The sequence below is a fragment of the Pongo pygmaeus genome, chromosome 13 (genome assembly GCF_028885625.2).
Source record: "Pongo pygmaeus isolate AG05252 chromosome 13, NHGRI_mPonPyg2-v2.0_pri, whole genome shotgun sequence".
NCBI classification, from domain to species: Eukaryota; Metazoa; Chordata; class Mammalia; order Primates; family Hominidae; genus Pongo; species Pongo pygmaeus.
In genome coordinates this window covers 86,857,370-86,871,798 of record NC_072386.2, presented here as the reverse complement: position 1 = coordinate 86,871,798, position 14,429 = coordinate 86,857,370, and the positions used below count along the sequence as shown (strand labels likewise).

General features: G+C 47.8%; 1 protein-coding gene across 1 annotated transcript in view; it reads left to right on the top strand.

The window, feature by feature from the left end:
• The first annotated feature begins 4,719 nt into the window (after positions 1-4,719).
• ZNF367 (zinc finger protein 367) overlaps positions 4,720-14,429 on the top strand; it is a 32,332-nt gene continuing 22,622 nt past the window's right edge. Inside the window, exon 1 of the mRNA XM_054502265.2 lies at positions 4,720-5,558. Within this exon, the coding sequence (XP_054358240.1) occupies positions 5,142-5,558 (417 nt within the window). The 5' untranslated portion in view covers positions 4,720-5,141. The remainder of the gene's footprint in view (positions 5,559-14,429) is intronic.

Below are 14,429 nucleotides of genomic sequence, written 5' to 3'. Positions count from 1 at the left end.
ATGCGTGGCTATAGTTCTAGCTACTCAAGAGGCTGAAGTGGGAGGATCACTTGATCCTCATTTGAGATTGCATTGTATCTCTCATCAATAAAACCAAATGCTGGGGTTGGGCACGTGGCTCACACCTGTAATCCCAGCACTTTGGGAGGCCAAGGTGGACGGATCACTTGAGCCCAGGAGTTGGAGACCAGCCTAGCCAACATGGTGAAACCTCATCTCTACTAAAAATACAAAAATTAGCTGGGTGTGGTGGCGCATGCCTATAGTCCCAGCTACTTGGGAGGCTGAGGCTGGAGAGTAGCTTTAACTCAGGAGGCAGAGGCCGCAGTGAGCTGACATCTCACCACCGCACTCCAGCCTGGGCGACAGAGCTAGACTCCCACTCAAAAAAATAAAAAATAAAAATGAGCCAGGCGCAGTGACTCATGCCTGTAATCCCAGCACTTTGGGAGGCCGAGGCGGGTGGATCACAAGGTCAGGAGATCGAGACCATCCTGGGTAACACAGTGAAACCCCATCTTTACTAAAAATACAAAAAAATTTAGCCGGTCATGGTGGCAGGTGCCTGTAATCCCAGCTACTCAGGAGGCTGAGGCAGGAGAATGGTGTAAACCCGGGAGGCGGAGCTTGCAGTGAGCCAAGATCGCGCCACTGCACTCCAACCTGGGCGACAGAGCGAGACTCCATCTCAAAAAAAAAGAAATATGTATATATATATATATATATATAAAATATTATATATTATATATATTATATATAATATTATAATTATATATATAATATTATATATAATATTATATATATAATATATATATAATTAAAAATAAAAAACAAAGTGAAACAAAAAAGCTTGCTATTTGTTGTTGTTGTTGTTGTTATTTTGAGATGGAGTCTCACTCTGTCGCCCTGGCTGGAATTCAGTGGCGCGATCTCTGCTCACTGCAACCTCTGCCTCCTGGGTTCAAATGATTCTCCTGCCTCAGCCTCCCCAGTAGCTGGGACCACAGGCGCATGCCACCATGCCCAGCTAATTGTTTTTGGATTTTTAGTAGAGGTGGGGTTTCACCATGTTGGCCAGGATGGTCTTGATCTCCTGACCTCAGTTGATCCATCTGCGTTGGCCTCCCAAAGTGCTGGGATTACAGGCGTGAGCCACCACCCCTGGCCTGCTATGTTTTACGTAGACTTTAATAACTGCGCTTTGTCTTACTTCAATTTTATCTTGAAACTTTAAAATACATTTTTTTAAAAGGGGGTTTGAGGTTTATATCTTTATCAGAAGGGGCATATATATATATACATGTATATACACATATATATATACACACACATATATACATGTATATACATATATATATACACACACATATATATATATATATATTTTTTTTGAGTTGGAGTCTCGCTCTGTTGCCCAGGCTGGAGTGCAGTGGCGTGATCTCCACTCACTGCAACCTCCACCTTTCGGGTTCACGCCATTCTCCTGCCTCAGCCTCCCGAGTAGCTGGGACTACAGGCGCCCGCCACTACGCCCGGCTAATTTTTTGTATTTTAAGTAGAGATGGGGTTTCACCCTGTTAGCCAGGATAGTCTCGATCTCCTGACCTCATGATCTGCCCGCCTCGGCCTCTCAAAGTGCTGGGATTATAGGTGTCAGCTACCGCGCCCGGCCGAAGGGGCCTATATTTTTAAGAGTTGAAAAGACTACTTTAGTAATATAGTAAGTATCCTGAGATAGGTTTCAGTATTTTTCAGAGTTAGTATGTATTGTTGTTACCGGAAAGGGGTCCTGATCCAGACCCCAAGAGAGGGCTCTTGGATTTCACACAAGAAAGAATTCAGGGCGAGTCCACAGTGCAGAGTGAAAGCAAGTTTATTGAGAAAGTAAGGGAATAAAGAATGGCTACTCCACAGGCAGAGCAGCCCTGAGGGCTGCTGGTTGCCCATTTTTATGGTTATTTTTTGATGATATGCTAATCAAGGGGTGGATTATTCATGCTTCCCCTTTTTAGACCATATAGGGTAACTTTCTGACATTGCCATGGCATTGTAAACTGTCACGGCGCTGGTGGGAGTGTAGCAGTGAGGACGACCACAGGTCACTCTCATGGCCATTTCGGTTTTGGTGAGTTTTGGCCGGTTCCTTTACTGCAACCTGTTTTATCAGCGATGTGTTTATGACCTGTATTTTGTGCTGACCTCCTATCTAATGCTGTGACTTAGAATGCCTTAATCATCTGGGAATGCAGCCCAGTAGGTTTCAGCCTCAATTTTACCCAGCTCCTGTTTAAGATGGAGTTGCTCTGGTTCACAGGCCTCTGACAGTATGGGCTGTTAATATCTGAGACAGAATAAAGACATCAGGAATATGATCCACACACTTCAGACAGCTTCCTCATTGCATGAAAATGGAGCCAAACAAGCAAAGATCTGGTATGACCTCAGCTTTGCTCCTGGAATCACCCTCTGCCCAGTTCACACATTCCTGGCATGTCTTTCATTCTCTTGGGGAAGAGAGCAAGTGGAGTTGCCAGGTTACTGTTGATGAAGGGCAATTTTTAGAAGCAGAAAGTCAGCATCCTGTGCTGGATGATTCATCTTGCCCTCTGGGGCATGCTCTGAATGTTAAACAGTAACTATTTGTTGGTGATTAATCTGTTGGATTTTGCTCAACTCCTAATTCGAGTGTCCATGATGGATAGATCACTTTTTTCTTTACACTACTTGTCAAGTATAAAATAGGTGGATAACATTTCCCTTCCAACTGATTCAGAAAAAATATGTTTTTTGGTATTAAACTGTAAAAACAAAATGAATGTTTACTAAATTAGGTGAAAGTAGGGCTGAACTTTCAGCTTTCTAGATCAACCATTACAATATGAAATGTGCCCCTAAACCCTGAAAGTTTTGGAATATGAGAAATGGGACTGAGAAATGTGTGAGTCCCATTTTTCAGCCTTTTCCTCCTTTTGCTCAGCAGACACTGAAGTATAATCCACAGGTAGTACAGACTTACTCTTCCAAAGGATTTATTATGCAATCTTGTACAAGCCTCAACTTTTCTCATTTATAAAATGGGAAAAATATCTTCCTTACCCAATTGTTGAGTGAACTGTGAAACATCCACATGTATTATTGTGTATCAGTACATATATGCTATTTCTGTAGTAGGCCTCCAGAAAATGGAGGCTATATAATGTTTCATTTCTTAAAAGGATACTTTCACTTGGTTCAAAGTTCAAAAGATACAAAGAGTTATATGTTGTATTTCTTGAAATCTTTTCACTTCTGTTCCCAGCCACATAATTTCCCTCCATGATCCATGTTTCTTTTGCATCTTGCCAGATATTTTATGTACGTCTAAAAGTAAAAACGTACATTTTCCCCACTTTAACAATTTTACATAAAATCACACTATTGCTTGTTTTGCCTTTTAAAATAAAAATACATTTTTGAAATTGTTCATATCAGTACACAAAGAGTTTCCTTTATTTGTTTTTAAACAATTGTGGCTTAATTTAGGCATAGCTGTGCATTTGTGTGTGTGTCTTTCACAGAAAGAAAAGCTATTCAGCTTAGTTATCTACTATTATGCAGTCGTGTTCTAACATAATTACCAATTCTAACCCTTAACCAATGGATATTCACTCATCCATTCAACAAATATTTATTGAGCCCCTACTGCGAGTCAGGCGGTGCCTGGGAATCTGTATTCCCAAGAACAAAACGCAGCTCCCCAGGCCACATCTAGCGGGTAGGAAGCTGGGTACCCCCTCCGCCCGGTCCTTCCTCTGCGGCCTGCGAGCCCCACCCGGGCAGCGGTCGGCGCCAGCCAGGCGGGGCTGGGGCGGGGCGGGCAGAGGACGTTGGGGCTCCGCGCGTCCCGGGGCTAGTACGAGGACGCGGCCGGGGCAGGTGGGGGCCGAGCAAAGTGGGGCGCTGCCCCGACCCCCGGAGCAGCCGCTCGGTAGAGCGGGGTCGCCGGGGTGGGGGGATCCCCGAGGCAACTTCGGGGCATCAGTCCAGGGTGAGTGGACACTCGCCCGGCTCTTGTGGTCTCCGCGCCGCGAGCGGCCCGCAGGGACTTCGGAGGCCACTTCCTGAACTCTCCCCTTTCCACAAATGGGGAACGGGAGGCCCACAATCGGCCCGGGGGAGTCAGGGCGGTGCTGACGGGGCTGGTTCACAGAGCGTGCAACAGCTGAGCAGACGGAACACGATTAAGAAACCAGGCACGCCGGGTGCCCATCAGGACCTCGGGCAGCAGAGACTCCAGCCGCCGGGCGGGTGGTGGGACCGAGGGCGGGGCGGGCGGAAGGGCCCCAGCCCTTTAAACTCCCTGCGCGCGGGAACCGCGGCCCAACAACCAACGGCGGGCGGGGCCGAGCGGAGCGCGCGCCTCCACCGCCCAACGATCACCCCCCGACCCCGCCCCGCCGCTGTCCAATCAGCCGCCCTCCCCGCCACCCCCGTCTCCCTGGCCGGGACGAACCACGCGGAGGGACGGCGGGGCGGGGCGGCAGGCGGGTGTGTCCGGGCGAGTGCAGACGCCGCGCGCTCCACTGGAGTTTCGAACGCTGTTGGCCCTCCAGACAGAAAAAAATATAAGAGCGGCGGCCAATGGCGAGGTGGGAAGGACCCGCGCGCAGACCCGGCCCCGCCCCGGCCGGCTGGAAAGAAGGCCAGGCCTGGCCATTGGTTCGCGCCGCCTGTCACTCGCCGGTGCGGCCAGCGGGCAGCGGCCTCGCGGTGACTGGTTCCGCCCAGGCGCGAAATGTAACGCGGGAAAAGCCGGGGCAGGCACCGCGGCGGCAGGTTGTTATTTTTGGGGGCTCAGCGCCGCGCGTCCTGCTTTCCTGTCACCGCAAGGGCCGGGCCGCCCGCTGCTTCCCACCGCTGCAGCCTGCGCTGCGGAGTACAAAGAGCGGAGGGCGCGCTTGACCTGGGGCTGGGGTCCAGCCCTGCCCGCCGGTGCCGTCCGCTCAACTCGTTAGGTGGCTGCTTGCGCAGGATTCCGGGAAACGTCAGTCTGCCATGAGCCGGCAGGACTGAGCCTGCGACTCGGAGCAGAGCGAGTGAGGGGCAGAGCGGTGCTCAGGAGTGCGGCCCGGGGCCGCCGGAGCTGCGGGTCGGGCCGGGCGATGATCCGGGGCGTCGAGGCGCCCATGGCGGAGAACCCGCCGCCGCCACCGCCCGTCATCTTCTGCCACGACTCCCCGAAGCGGGTGCTGGTGTCGGTCATCAGGACGACCCCGATCAAGCCAACGTGCGGCGGTGGAGGGGAGCCGGAGCCGCCGCCGCCGCTCATCCCCACCAGCCCCGGCTTCAGCGACTTCATGGTGTACCCGTGGCGCTGGGGCGAGAACGCACACAACGTGACGCTCAGCCCTGGGGCCGGGGGGGCCGCCGCCTCGGCCGCCCTGCCTGCCGCCGCAGCCGCCGAGCACTCGGGGCTTCGTGGCCGGGGCGCGCCCCCGCCCGCCGCCTCGGCCTCCGCCGCCGCCTCGGGAGGTGAGGACGAGGAGGAAGCGAGCAGCCCAGACAGCGGCCACCTCAAGGTGAGCGGCGCGGGCGGGCGGGACGCGGGGCAGCCGGGGCCCGTTAACGGCGCGGCGGGCGGGGCGGAGTTGAAAACGCGAGGTCGATCCGGCCACGGCGGGGGCTGCGGCTGACAGGATGCTGACGTCACTGCCGCGCGCCAAAAACCGGCCCCAGTCGAAGGGGGGGCTGTCACGTGACAGGCGGGAGCGGCGCGGGAGACCGTCCTTGCGGCAGGTGCAGTGGGCGGGAGCGCGGCCCGGGGTCGCTGGGGATGCCGGGTCAACGGCCACTGCCATCCTCCTGGCGGGCTGCCGAGTCCTCAGTTCCGAGAGGAAACGAGAGGGATGAGGGCCTTGAGTTGTTCCACCGACTGCGAGAGGGAAGGGAGCGCACATTACTGCAGATCGCCCTGGTCCTGTTAAAAATGCCCTGCAGAGACAGCCGAAGAGCAAGAAAGGACTTCTGGGCCTGTTCTGCGGCTGAAGTTGAGCCTTCGCTGCCTTTCATTTATCCAGCATACTACTTGCTAGGTGTTGAGAGCACATAGTGGAATGGGACGCTAAAATTGCTTGCAGTCTCCGACTGCTTAAAGCTGGGAAGGTTGTTACCACTGGTTCAAACCTATTTTACAGATCAGGCAGCTGGGGCTTACAGTGATTAGTGAGGCGACCTCCCCACGATCGCACAGCTCAGTAGTGGAAAAGCGGGGACTAGGTCGAGGTTTTGTGGCTTTTAGTCCTGCATGTGTTTGGGGTGACTTTCTGCTGACTTATACTGAACTCTGTAGACTGTAAGCTCCAGGTGAGCCAGGAGTATTTCTGTCTGGAAGACTATATGACTTTACTACCTTACATTCTGTAAATGCTTAATAAAGGTGCTCAAGAAATATTTGTGTAATGAATGAATGGTGCTAACAGAAGGGTTAACATCCAGGTTCCATTTGTTAAGTGGCTGTATAAGATAAGCAATTTGCAAGAGATAACAAGTAAATCACATAGTGGATAACTGCATCTGTACCAGCACATAATGTGTAAGTTGAAACGAGTTTGATCGTTTTACATGCAGTCACAAGGATGTTGAAACTACATTGTTTGGGTTTTGAGGAAATTGATACATTTTATGTGGCGTTATTATTAAATAATTATAAAGTTATAAAACTATAGGTTTTTATACACTTCAGCTCTTGAAACTGCACCTCAGTAAACATTTGAAAGAACAGAACCTGGGCCGGGTGCGGTGGCTCACGCCTGTAATCCCAGAACTTTGCGAGGCAGAGGCGGGCGGATCACGAGGTCAGGAGATCAAGACCATCCTGGCTAACACCGTGAAACCCCGTCTCTACTAAAAATACAAAAAATTAGCCGGGCTTGGTGGTGGGCGCCTGTAGTCCCAGCTACTCGGGAGGCTGAGGCTGGAGAATGGCGTGAACCGGGAGGCGGAGCTTGCAGGGAGCTGAGATCAGGCCACTGCACTCCAGCCTGTGCAAAAGAGCCAGAATCCGTCTCAAAAACAAAAAAAAAAATAATAATAACAGAGCCTGGTGAGGTGGCTCATGCCTATAATCCCTTCAGGAGGCTGAGGCTGGGGAATCACTTGAGACCAGGAGTTCAAGACCAGCCTGGGCAACATAGTGAGACCCCATCTGGCGGCCTGCACCTATATTCCCAGCTACATGGGAGGCTGAGGCAGGAGGATCACTTGAGACCAGGAGTTTGAGGCTATAGTGAGACATGATAGCACCACTGCACTTCAGCCTGGGTGACAAAGCAAGACCTCAACTCTTTAACAAAAATGGAAGAAACTTGCCAGGTGCGATGGCTCGCGCCTGTAATCCCAGCAGTTTAGGAGGCTGAGGTGGGTGGATCACCTGAGGTCCAGGAGTTCGAGACCAGCCTGACCAACATGGTGAAACCCTGTCTCTACTAAAAATATAAAAATTAGCCGGACGTGGTGGCGAGCACCCATAATCCCAGCTACTCGGGAGGCTGAGGCAGGAGAATTGCTAGAACTCGGGAGGCGGCGGTTGCAGTGAGCCGAGATTGCACCATTGCACTCCAGCCTGGGGGACAGAGTTAGACTCCGTCTCAAAAAAAAAAAAAATGAAGAAACTAACGATAGAATTGTTGATAGTATTGCTGAGTATTACTAAAGGCTACAGTTGCTGTTGGGCTGCCTCTAGGTAGCCCCTAGTGAGATGTAAGACGGATGGGTATCCGCTGGGCGCGGTGGCTCACGCCTGTAATCCAAGCACTTTGGGAGACCGAGGCAGGCGGATCACAAGGTCAGGAGATAGAGACCATCCTGGCTAACACGGTGAAACCCCGTCTGTACTAAAAATACAAAAAAAAAAAAAAATTGGCCAGGGGTGGTGGCTGGCGCCTGTAGTCCCACCTACTTGGGAGGCTGAGGCAGGAGAATGGCGTGAACCCGGGAGGTGGAGCTTGCAGTGAGCTGAGATCGTGCCACTGCACTCCAGCCTGGGCGACAGAGCAAGATTCTGTCTCAGAAAAAAAAAAAATTTTGGATGGGTATCCTAGATATTTTTGTGTTAACCATTTATAAGTTTTAGTCTTTTTAAAAAAACACTAAATTAGATTATGTAGTTGAACAATATAAAGGCATACATTCATAAGTTCTTGTGTAAGATTTTGCCTTTATGGTTTTATTTTTATAGATTAATCTAGTTCTGGATCACCCAAGAAGATTAATGTTATATAGATGAAATCTATAGGTATGTTGTTTTTGGCCTAAAACAGACTTATCCTTACCCAGACATTTTATAAAAATTGCTAACTGTGGCCAGGCGCGGAGGCTCACGCCTGTAATCCCAGCACTTTGGGAGGCCAAGGCTGGCTGGTCACGAGGTCAAGAGATGGAGACCATCCTGGCCAACATGGTGAAACCCTGTCTCTACTAAAAATACAAAAATTACCTGGGTGTGGTGGCACATGCCTGTAGTCCCAGCTACTCGGGAGGCTAAGGCAGGAGAATCACTTGAACCCTGGAGGCGGAAGTTGCAGTGAGCGGAGATCGGGCCACTGCACTCCAGCCTGGCCACAGTGAGACTCCCTCTGAAAGAAAAAAAAAATTGCTAACAAGATGCATGGGCTTGAATTGTATTTCCATGCTGTACACCTCTTTTCAGAGGTAAAGTATACCAACAGTTGTAAAAAACATGTAAAAGTGAAATGGCTGTTTTATATTTCTGCTTTTTTCCTTTCTCATGTAGTTTTTCGTGTTGTAACTTTCATAAATTATTTGGTAAATTGATTTGAATATGTCTTTCTATTGATGAAGCAATCCACATGCAGCTCCAAAAATTCATTTATTTAGCTTTCCCACCGTAAGACAGAAGGGTCTGGAATACACCTTTATTTAAGAAAGTTGCTAGACTAAGCTTTGTGGGGGCAAGAAAGAAAAAGAAAAGGAAGTTGCTTAGTTTGATTTGTGGTCAATACACTGAACTACAAAGATAGAGAGTCCCAGCCTGTTTTACTGTTTTGCTTCTTTAAAGTACTTGTAGTTCTTTATCTCCATGTGCATCATCAGGGAATTGTGCTGAGTCTGCTCATTTTTGGGGAAGACAGGAAACAAGTTTGTAATATAGCCAGTGCCAATAACATGCTCTTAATATGCCACATACAGGCACTAACAGCTGTGGGTTTGAGAACAACATTTGCGTTCATTTACTATCTATTCTTTGCCACTGCTCCCAGGGGAGGTGTCAGCATCTGAGTCCTGCACACCCTGTGTCAGCTTTCTCTTGCTCTTTTGTTTGTTCCTGCCCAACACTGCCTCCCTCGCCTGTGGGAACATCTACCAGCTTATTTTGGCTGCTCATCACACGTGCTTATCACTGTTGGCATATAATTATATATTATCTTCTTCTGGATTGTAGAATTCTGAGAGGGAAGAAAGCAGGTCTAACTGCCTTCTGCCACAAGTTGTTCCAAGGCTCCCCACCTTGTCCCTGTGCCCTCTACTCAGACTGCATTTGAAGTTACTTCTTCACTGGGGCTGGTGGGGTCTGGCTTCTCAGATACTATTCACCCTGCAGGATCTACCGGCTGCCTATCCTGCTTCCCCTTTCTGTGTCACCTGAACACTTCAAAACCTAGACTGTACATACTGTTACGAATAGCTGATTTTTAAATACTTTATACATAATACATAAATTCATATTATTTATGAATAGTAATGTTTGAGCACCATGTTAAACCTAACATCATGTTAACATAGTAGGCACTATTTATTGCCTGGCACAGGGTAAGCATTTCATAATGTTAGCAGCAAACTGCTGGGCTCTGTGTTGATCATTTTGAATTCTTTAATTCATTTTATCCTGTTTACCTGATGAGGAATGAGAAATTAGAGTCCCCAAGACAAAGTCTAGTTAAGATTGTATGGTAAGTGGCAGAACTGATCGGAACCTTCTAGAGTCCCTGTTCTTAGTCCCTATACCACACTGCTCCTGGGACTATCACATGTAAATGGACTTCAGGGGTTTATTTTTGTTTTTTAAATATTAAGCTGAGATAAGTAGACATAAGAAATACATACTATTGGCTGGGCATGCTGCCTCATGCCTGTAATCCCAACACTTTGAGAGGCCAAGGTGGATGGATCACTTGAGGCCAGGAGTTTGAGACCAGCCTGGCCAACATGGTGAAACCCTGTCTCTACTAAAAATACAAAAAAATTAGCCGGGCGTGGTGGTGCACACCTATAGTCCCGGCTACTTGGGAGGCTGAGGCATGAGAATCACATGAACCCGGGAGGCGGAGGTTGCAATGAGCTGAGATTGTGCCACTGCACTCCAGCCTGGGCGACTAAGCAAGATTCTGTCTCAAAAAAACAAAAGAAAAAAAAGAAAAATACATACTATGTATAGCTTGTCTGTGTCTCAGTTGAGATGCTTTATAAGAGTGCACTCAATTCAATAAACTGGAATTAAAACTTGGGAAGTTGTGAAGATAGATCAGGATGGGAAGTAGGAAGTTACAAGTTAGGAAGCATGTATGCAAGTCATGGGAAGTTTGTATCTAAATCTGAATGTGAAAAGGTTCACACGCCTCCCTCTGAGACCTATTTTTGTTTTCCTTCTAGGTTGTGCTTGTTCCCTTTATTTGAATTCTACTTATAAAAATGTGTCAAGGACTTTCAGGTTTTTTAGTTATCACATGACTAAACACTTTCAAAATCACTAATCAACCTTCTAGAGATATGGAGATTGTTTTTAAAATTATAATTACTAAGGTAAGCAAAAGTTTTTGGCAATTTAATAATTTTGTGTTGCGAATCGTCAACAGTCTTGACAAGATCTGTCCTTAGCCTCCAGGTGCACTTGGCTGCTGAGTGTAACACTCTGTAATTGTCCGAAGATGCCTAGAAACATGGTTTTCTCATTGTTAAGGCCAAAAGGAAGAGGGTCCTCTTTAAGTAACATTGCTTATTTTAATATGTATTGTTAAAAGATGGTCTTTATTCATTTATTTAGGGCATTATATGATTATTTGTTTTGTCTTATTTCTGAGCTAAAAGAATGCACTTATTAATTAGCTGGGCATGGTGACGCATGCCTGTAGTCCCAGCTACTCGGGAGGCTGAGGCAGGAGAATCGCATGAATCCGGGAGGCAGAGGTTGCAGTGAACTGAGATCACGCCACTGCACTCTAGCCTGGGCAACAGAGCAAGAGTCCATCTCAAAAAACAAAAAACAAAACAAAAAAACCCAAAAGAATGCACTTAGTGAACCCTTCCCTGTATATGGCCAGTATGTTGTATTATGCTGTATATTTCAGCACTCATACTCCATTTCTCATTTGGAAAATGTAAATGTGTTGCTGGTGGCAGAAACAGTCTCTTAGAGTTGCTGGGAGGCAGCCATATGGTTAACTTTTTTTTTTTTTATGTTAACTTATCAGTTATTTCAAATTGCAAAAGTTAGCAATATGTTCTTGCATATTTATTTGTTTACTTATTTTTTATGTTTTTCAGACAAAGCCTCACTCTCACCCAGGCTGAGTGCAGTAGCACTGTTAGGGCTCACTGCAGCCTTGAACTCCCACTCTCAAGCGATCCTCCCACCTCAGCCTCAAGCGATCGTCCCACCTCAGCCTCCTGAGTAGCTGGGACTTCAGGTGTATATCACACCTGGCCTTTTTTTTTTTTTTTTTTTTGTAGACAGGGTCTTGCTGTGTTGCCCAGGCTGATCTCAAACTCTTGGACTCAAGCAATTCTCCCGCCTCAAATTCCCAAGCAGTGGGATTACAGGCATGAGCCACTGTGCCCAGCCTTTCTTACATATTTAAAAATACTAGGAAAGGGATCCTTTTATGGCAGAGGACTTGTATCACTAAGGTTTTTTTGTTTGTTTGTTTGTTTGTTTTGAGACAAGGTCTCATTCTGTTGCCCAGGCTGGAGTACAGTGGCGCAATCATGGCTCACTGCAGCCTTGGCCTACCGGGTTCAAGTTTTCCTCCTGAGTATGGGACCACAGGTGTATGCCACCACACCTGGCTATGTTTTTTTTTTTTTGTAGAGATGGAGTCACACTGTGTTGTCCAGGCTGGTCTTGAATTCTGAGTTCAAGTGATCCTCTTGCCTTGGCCTCTTAAAAGTGTTGGGATTACAGGCGTGAGCCACTGTGGCCAGCCACTATGGGTTTTTTGTTTTGTTTTGTTTTGTTTTTGACGGAGTCTCGCTCTGTCGCCAGGCTGGAGTGCAGTGGCGCAATCTCGGGTTACTGCAACCTCTGTCTCCCGGGTTCAAGCAATTCTCCTTCCTCAGCCTCCCAAATAGCTGGGACTACAGGTACGTGCCACCACACCCAGCTAATTTTTTTTGTATTTTTAGTAGAGACGGGGTTTCACTATGTTGGCCAGGATGGTGTCGATCTGTTGACCTTGTGATCCGCCCGCCTCGGCCTCCCCAAGTGTTGGGATTACAGGCGTGAGCCACCATGCCTGGCTTATGTTTTTTTTTTTTTTTTTTTTTTTGAGACGGAGTCTAGCTCTGTCGCCCAGGCTGGAGTGTAGTGGTGCCTTCTCGGCTCACTGCAAGCTCCGCCTCCTGAGTTCACGCCATTCTCCTGCCTCAGCCTCCCGAGTAGCTGGGACTACAAGCGCCCACCACCACGCCCGGCTAATTTTTTGTATTTTTAGTAGAGACGGGATTTCACCGTGTTAGCCAGGATGGTCTCCATCTCCTGACCTCGTGATCCACCCGCCTCGGCCTCCCAAAGTGCTGGGATTACAGGCGTGAGCCACCATGCCCAGCCAGGCCTATGGTTTTTTTTTTTTTTTTTTTTTTTTTGAGATGGAGTTTCGCTCTGTCGCCCAGGCTGGAGTGCAGTGGTGCGATCTCGGCCCACTGCAACCTCCGCCTCCTGGGTTCACGCCATTCTCCTGCCTCAGCCTCCCGAGTAGCTGGGACTACAGGCGCCCGCCACCACGCCCAGCTAATTATTTTGCATTTTTAGTAGAGACAGGGTTTCACCATGGTCTCGATCTCCTGACCTCGTGATCCAGCCGCCTCGACCTCCCAAAGTGCTGGGATTACAGGCGTGAGCCACCACGCCCGGCCTGTGGTTTTTAATGGACCTGATTTCATGTTCTATTTCTTCCTTAACAGAATCAGCTGCTATTTTTATTGATCACAGATGCTATATTCTTTTATATTTATTTTGTACTTATTAAAACAATTATTCATGATATGACCATAACCAGCAATAATCCATGAAATTATTGTGGCTTAATAAATGATGGCAATAAAGATTTCACTCCTGTGTAGCTCCTTCTGTCTGACTCTGGGTTAATAATTTTAGCAAGCAAGACTTGAGCTATATGTGGCTACTGAGGATCACAGCCAAGGAGTAAAGAAGATGAAAGAATTTATGACCACCAATCATGGCCACAAGTTGATTTGTTAATTTGCACTTTAACAAGTCATGGTCCATTTAGGATCTTGCTAATTCCTGCTTCATTATGCATGGGAATTTCTTGAGTAATTAAGTAAGGTTGATGAGCTTTTTGTTTCCTCAACAGATATTTGTTACTAACCTACTGAGTCAGTTAGCTCAGGCTAAAAAGCAGGCTGCAGAATGCAACTTCAAGATGGCAATCTCAGCCTCAACATGGCTCATGTTATGTGTCCTGGGAGGGTTGACCACTGGTGTGCTCCACATTCTGTTCATTCTAGGATCCTGAAGGAATCTCTCCAAGCTGGGACAGATGAGTCTTAAGGCAGAGAGAAAACAGAGATGGCAGAACCATATGTTGTATTAGTCCATTTTGCATTGCTATAAAAAGAATATCTGAAGGTGGGCGATTTATGAGGAAAATAGGTTTATTTGGCTTGTAGTTCTGCAGGCTGTACCAGAGGCATGGCACCAGAATCTGCTTCTGGTGAGGGACCTCAGGGAGCTTCTGATCATGGCAGAAGGCGAAGGGGAGCAGGTTTCACATGGTGAGAGAGGGAACAAGAGGGAGGGGAGGAAGTGACAGGCTTTTTTTAACAGTCAGATCTCATGGTAACAATATGAGCGAGGACAGCATCTAGATGTTCATGAGGGATCTGTCTTTATGACCCAGACACGTTCCACTAGGCTCCGCCTCCAATACTGGGGATCAAATTTCAACATGAGATTTGGAGGGGACAAACATCCAAACTACACATGCTATTTTCACTCACATTTTATTGGCCAAAGCAAGTCATATGGCTAAGTTGCACTCTGGACCCACAGTGAAAGGGGCAGTGAATGTTTTTGCAATAATATCTGCCACAGTGCCTTCTGACATTTAAAAAATTGTGGCAAAAACCCCATAACATTTACTACCTTAACCATTTTTAAGTATACAGTACAGTAGTGTTGACTATATGTAAACGGT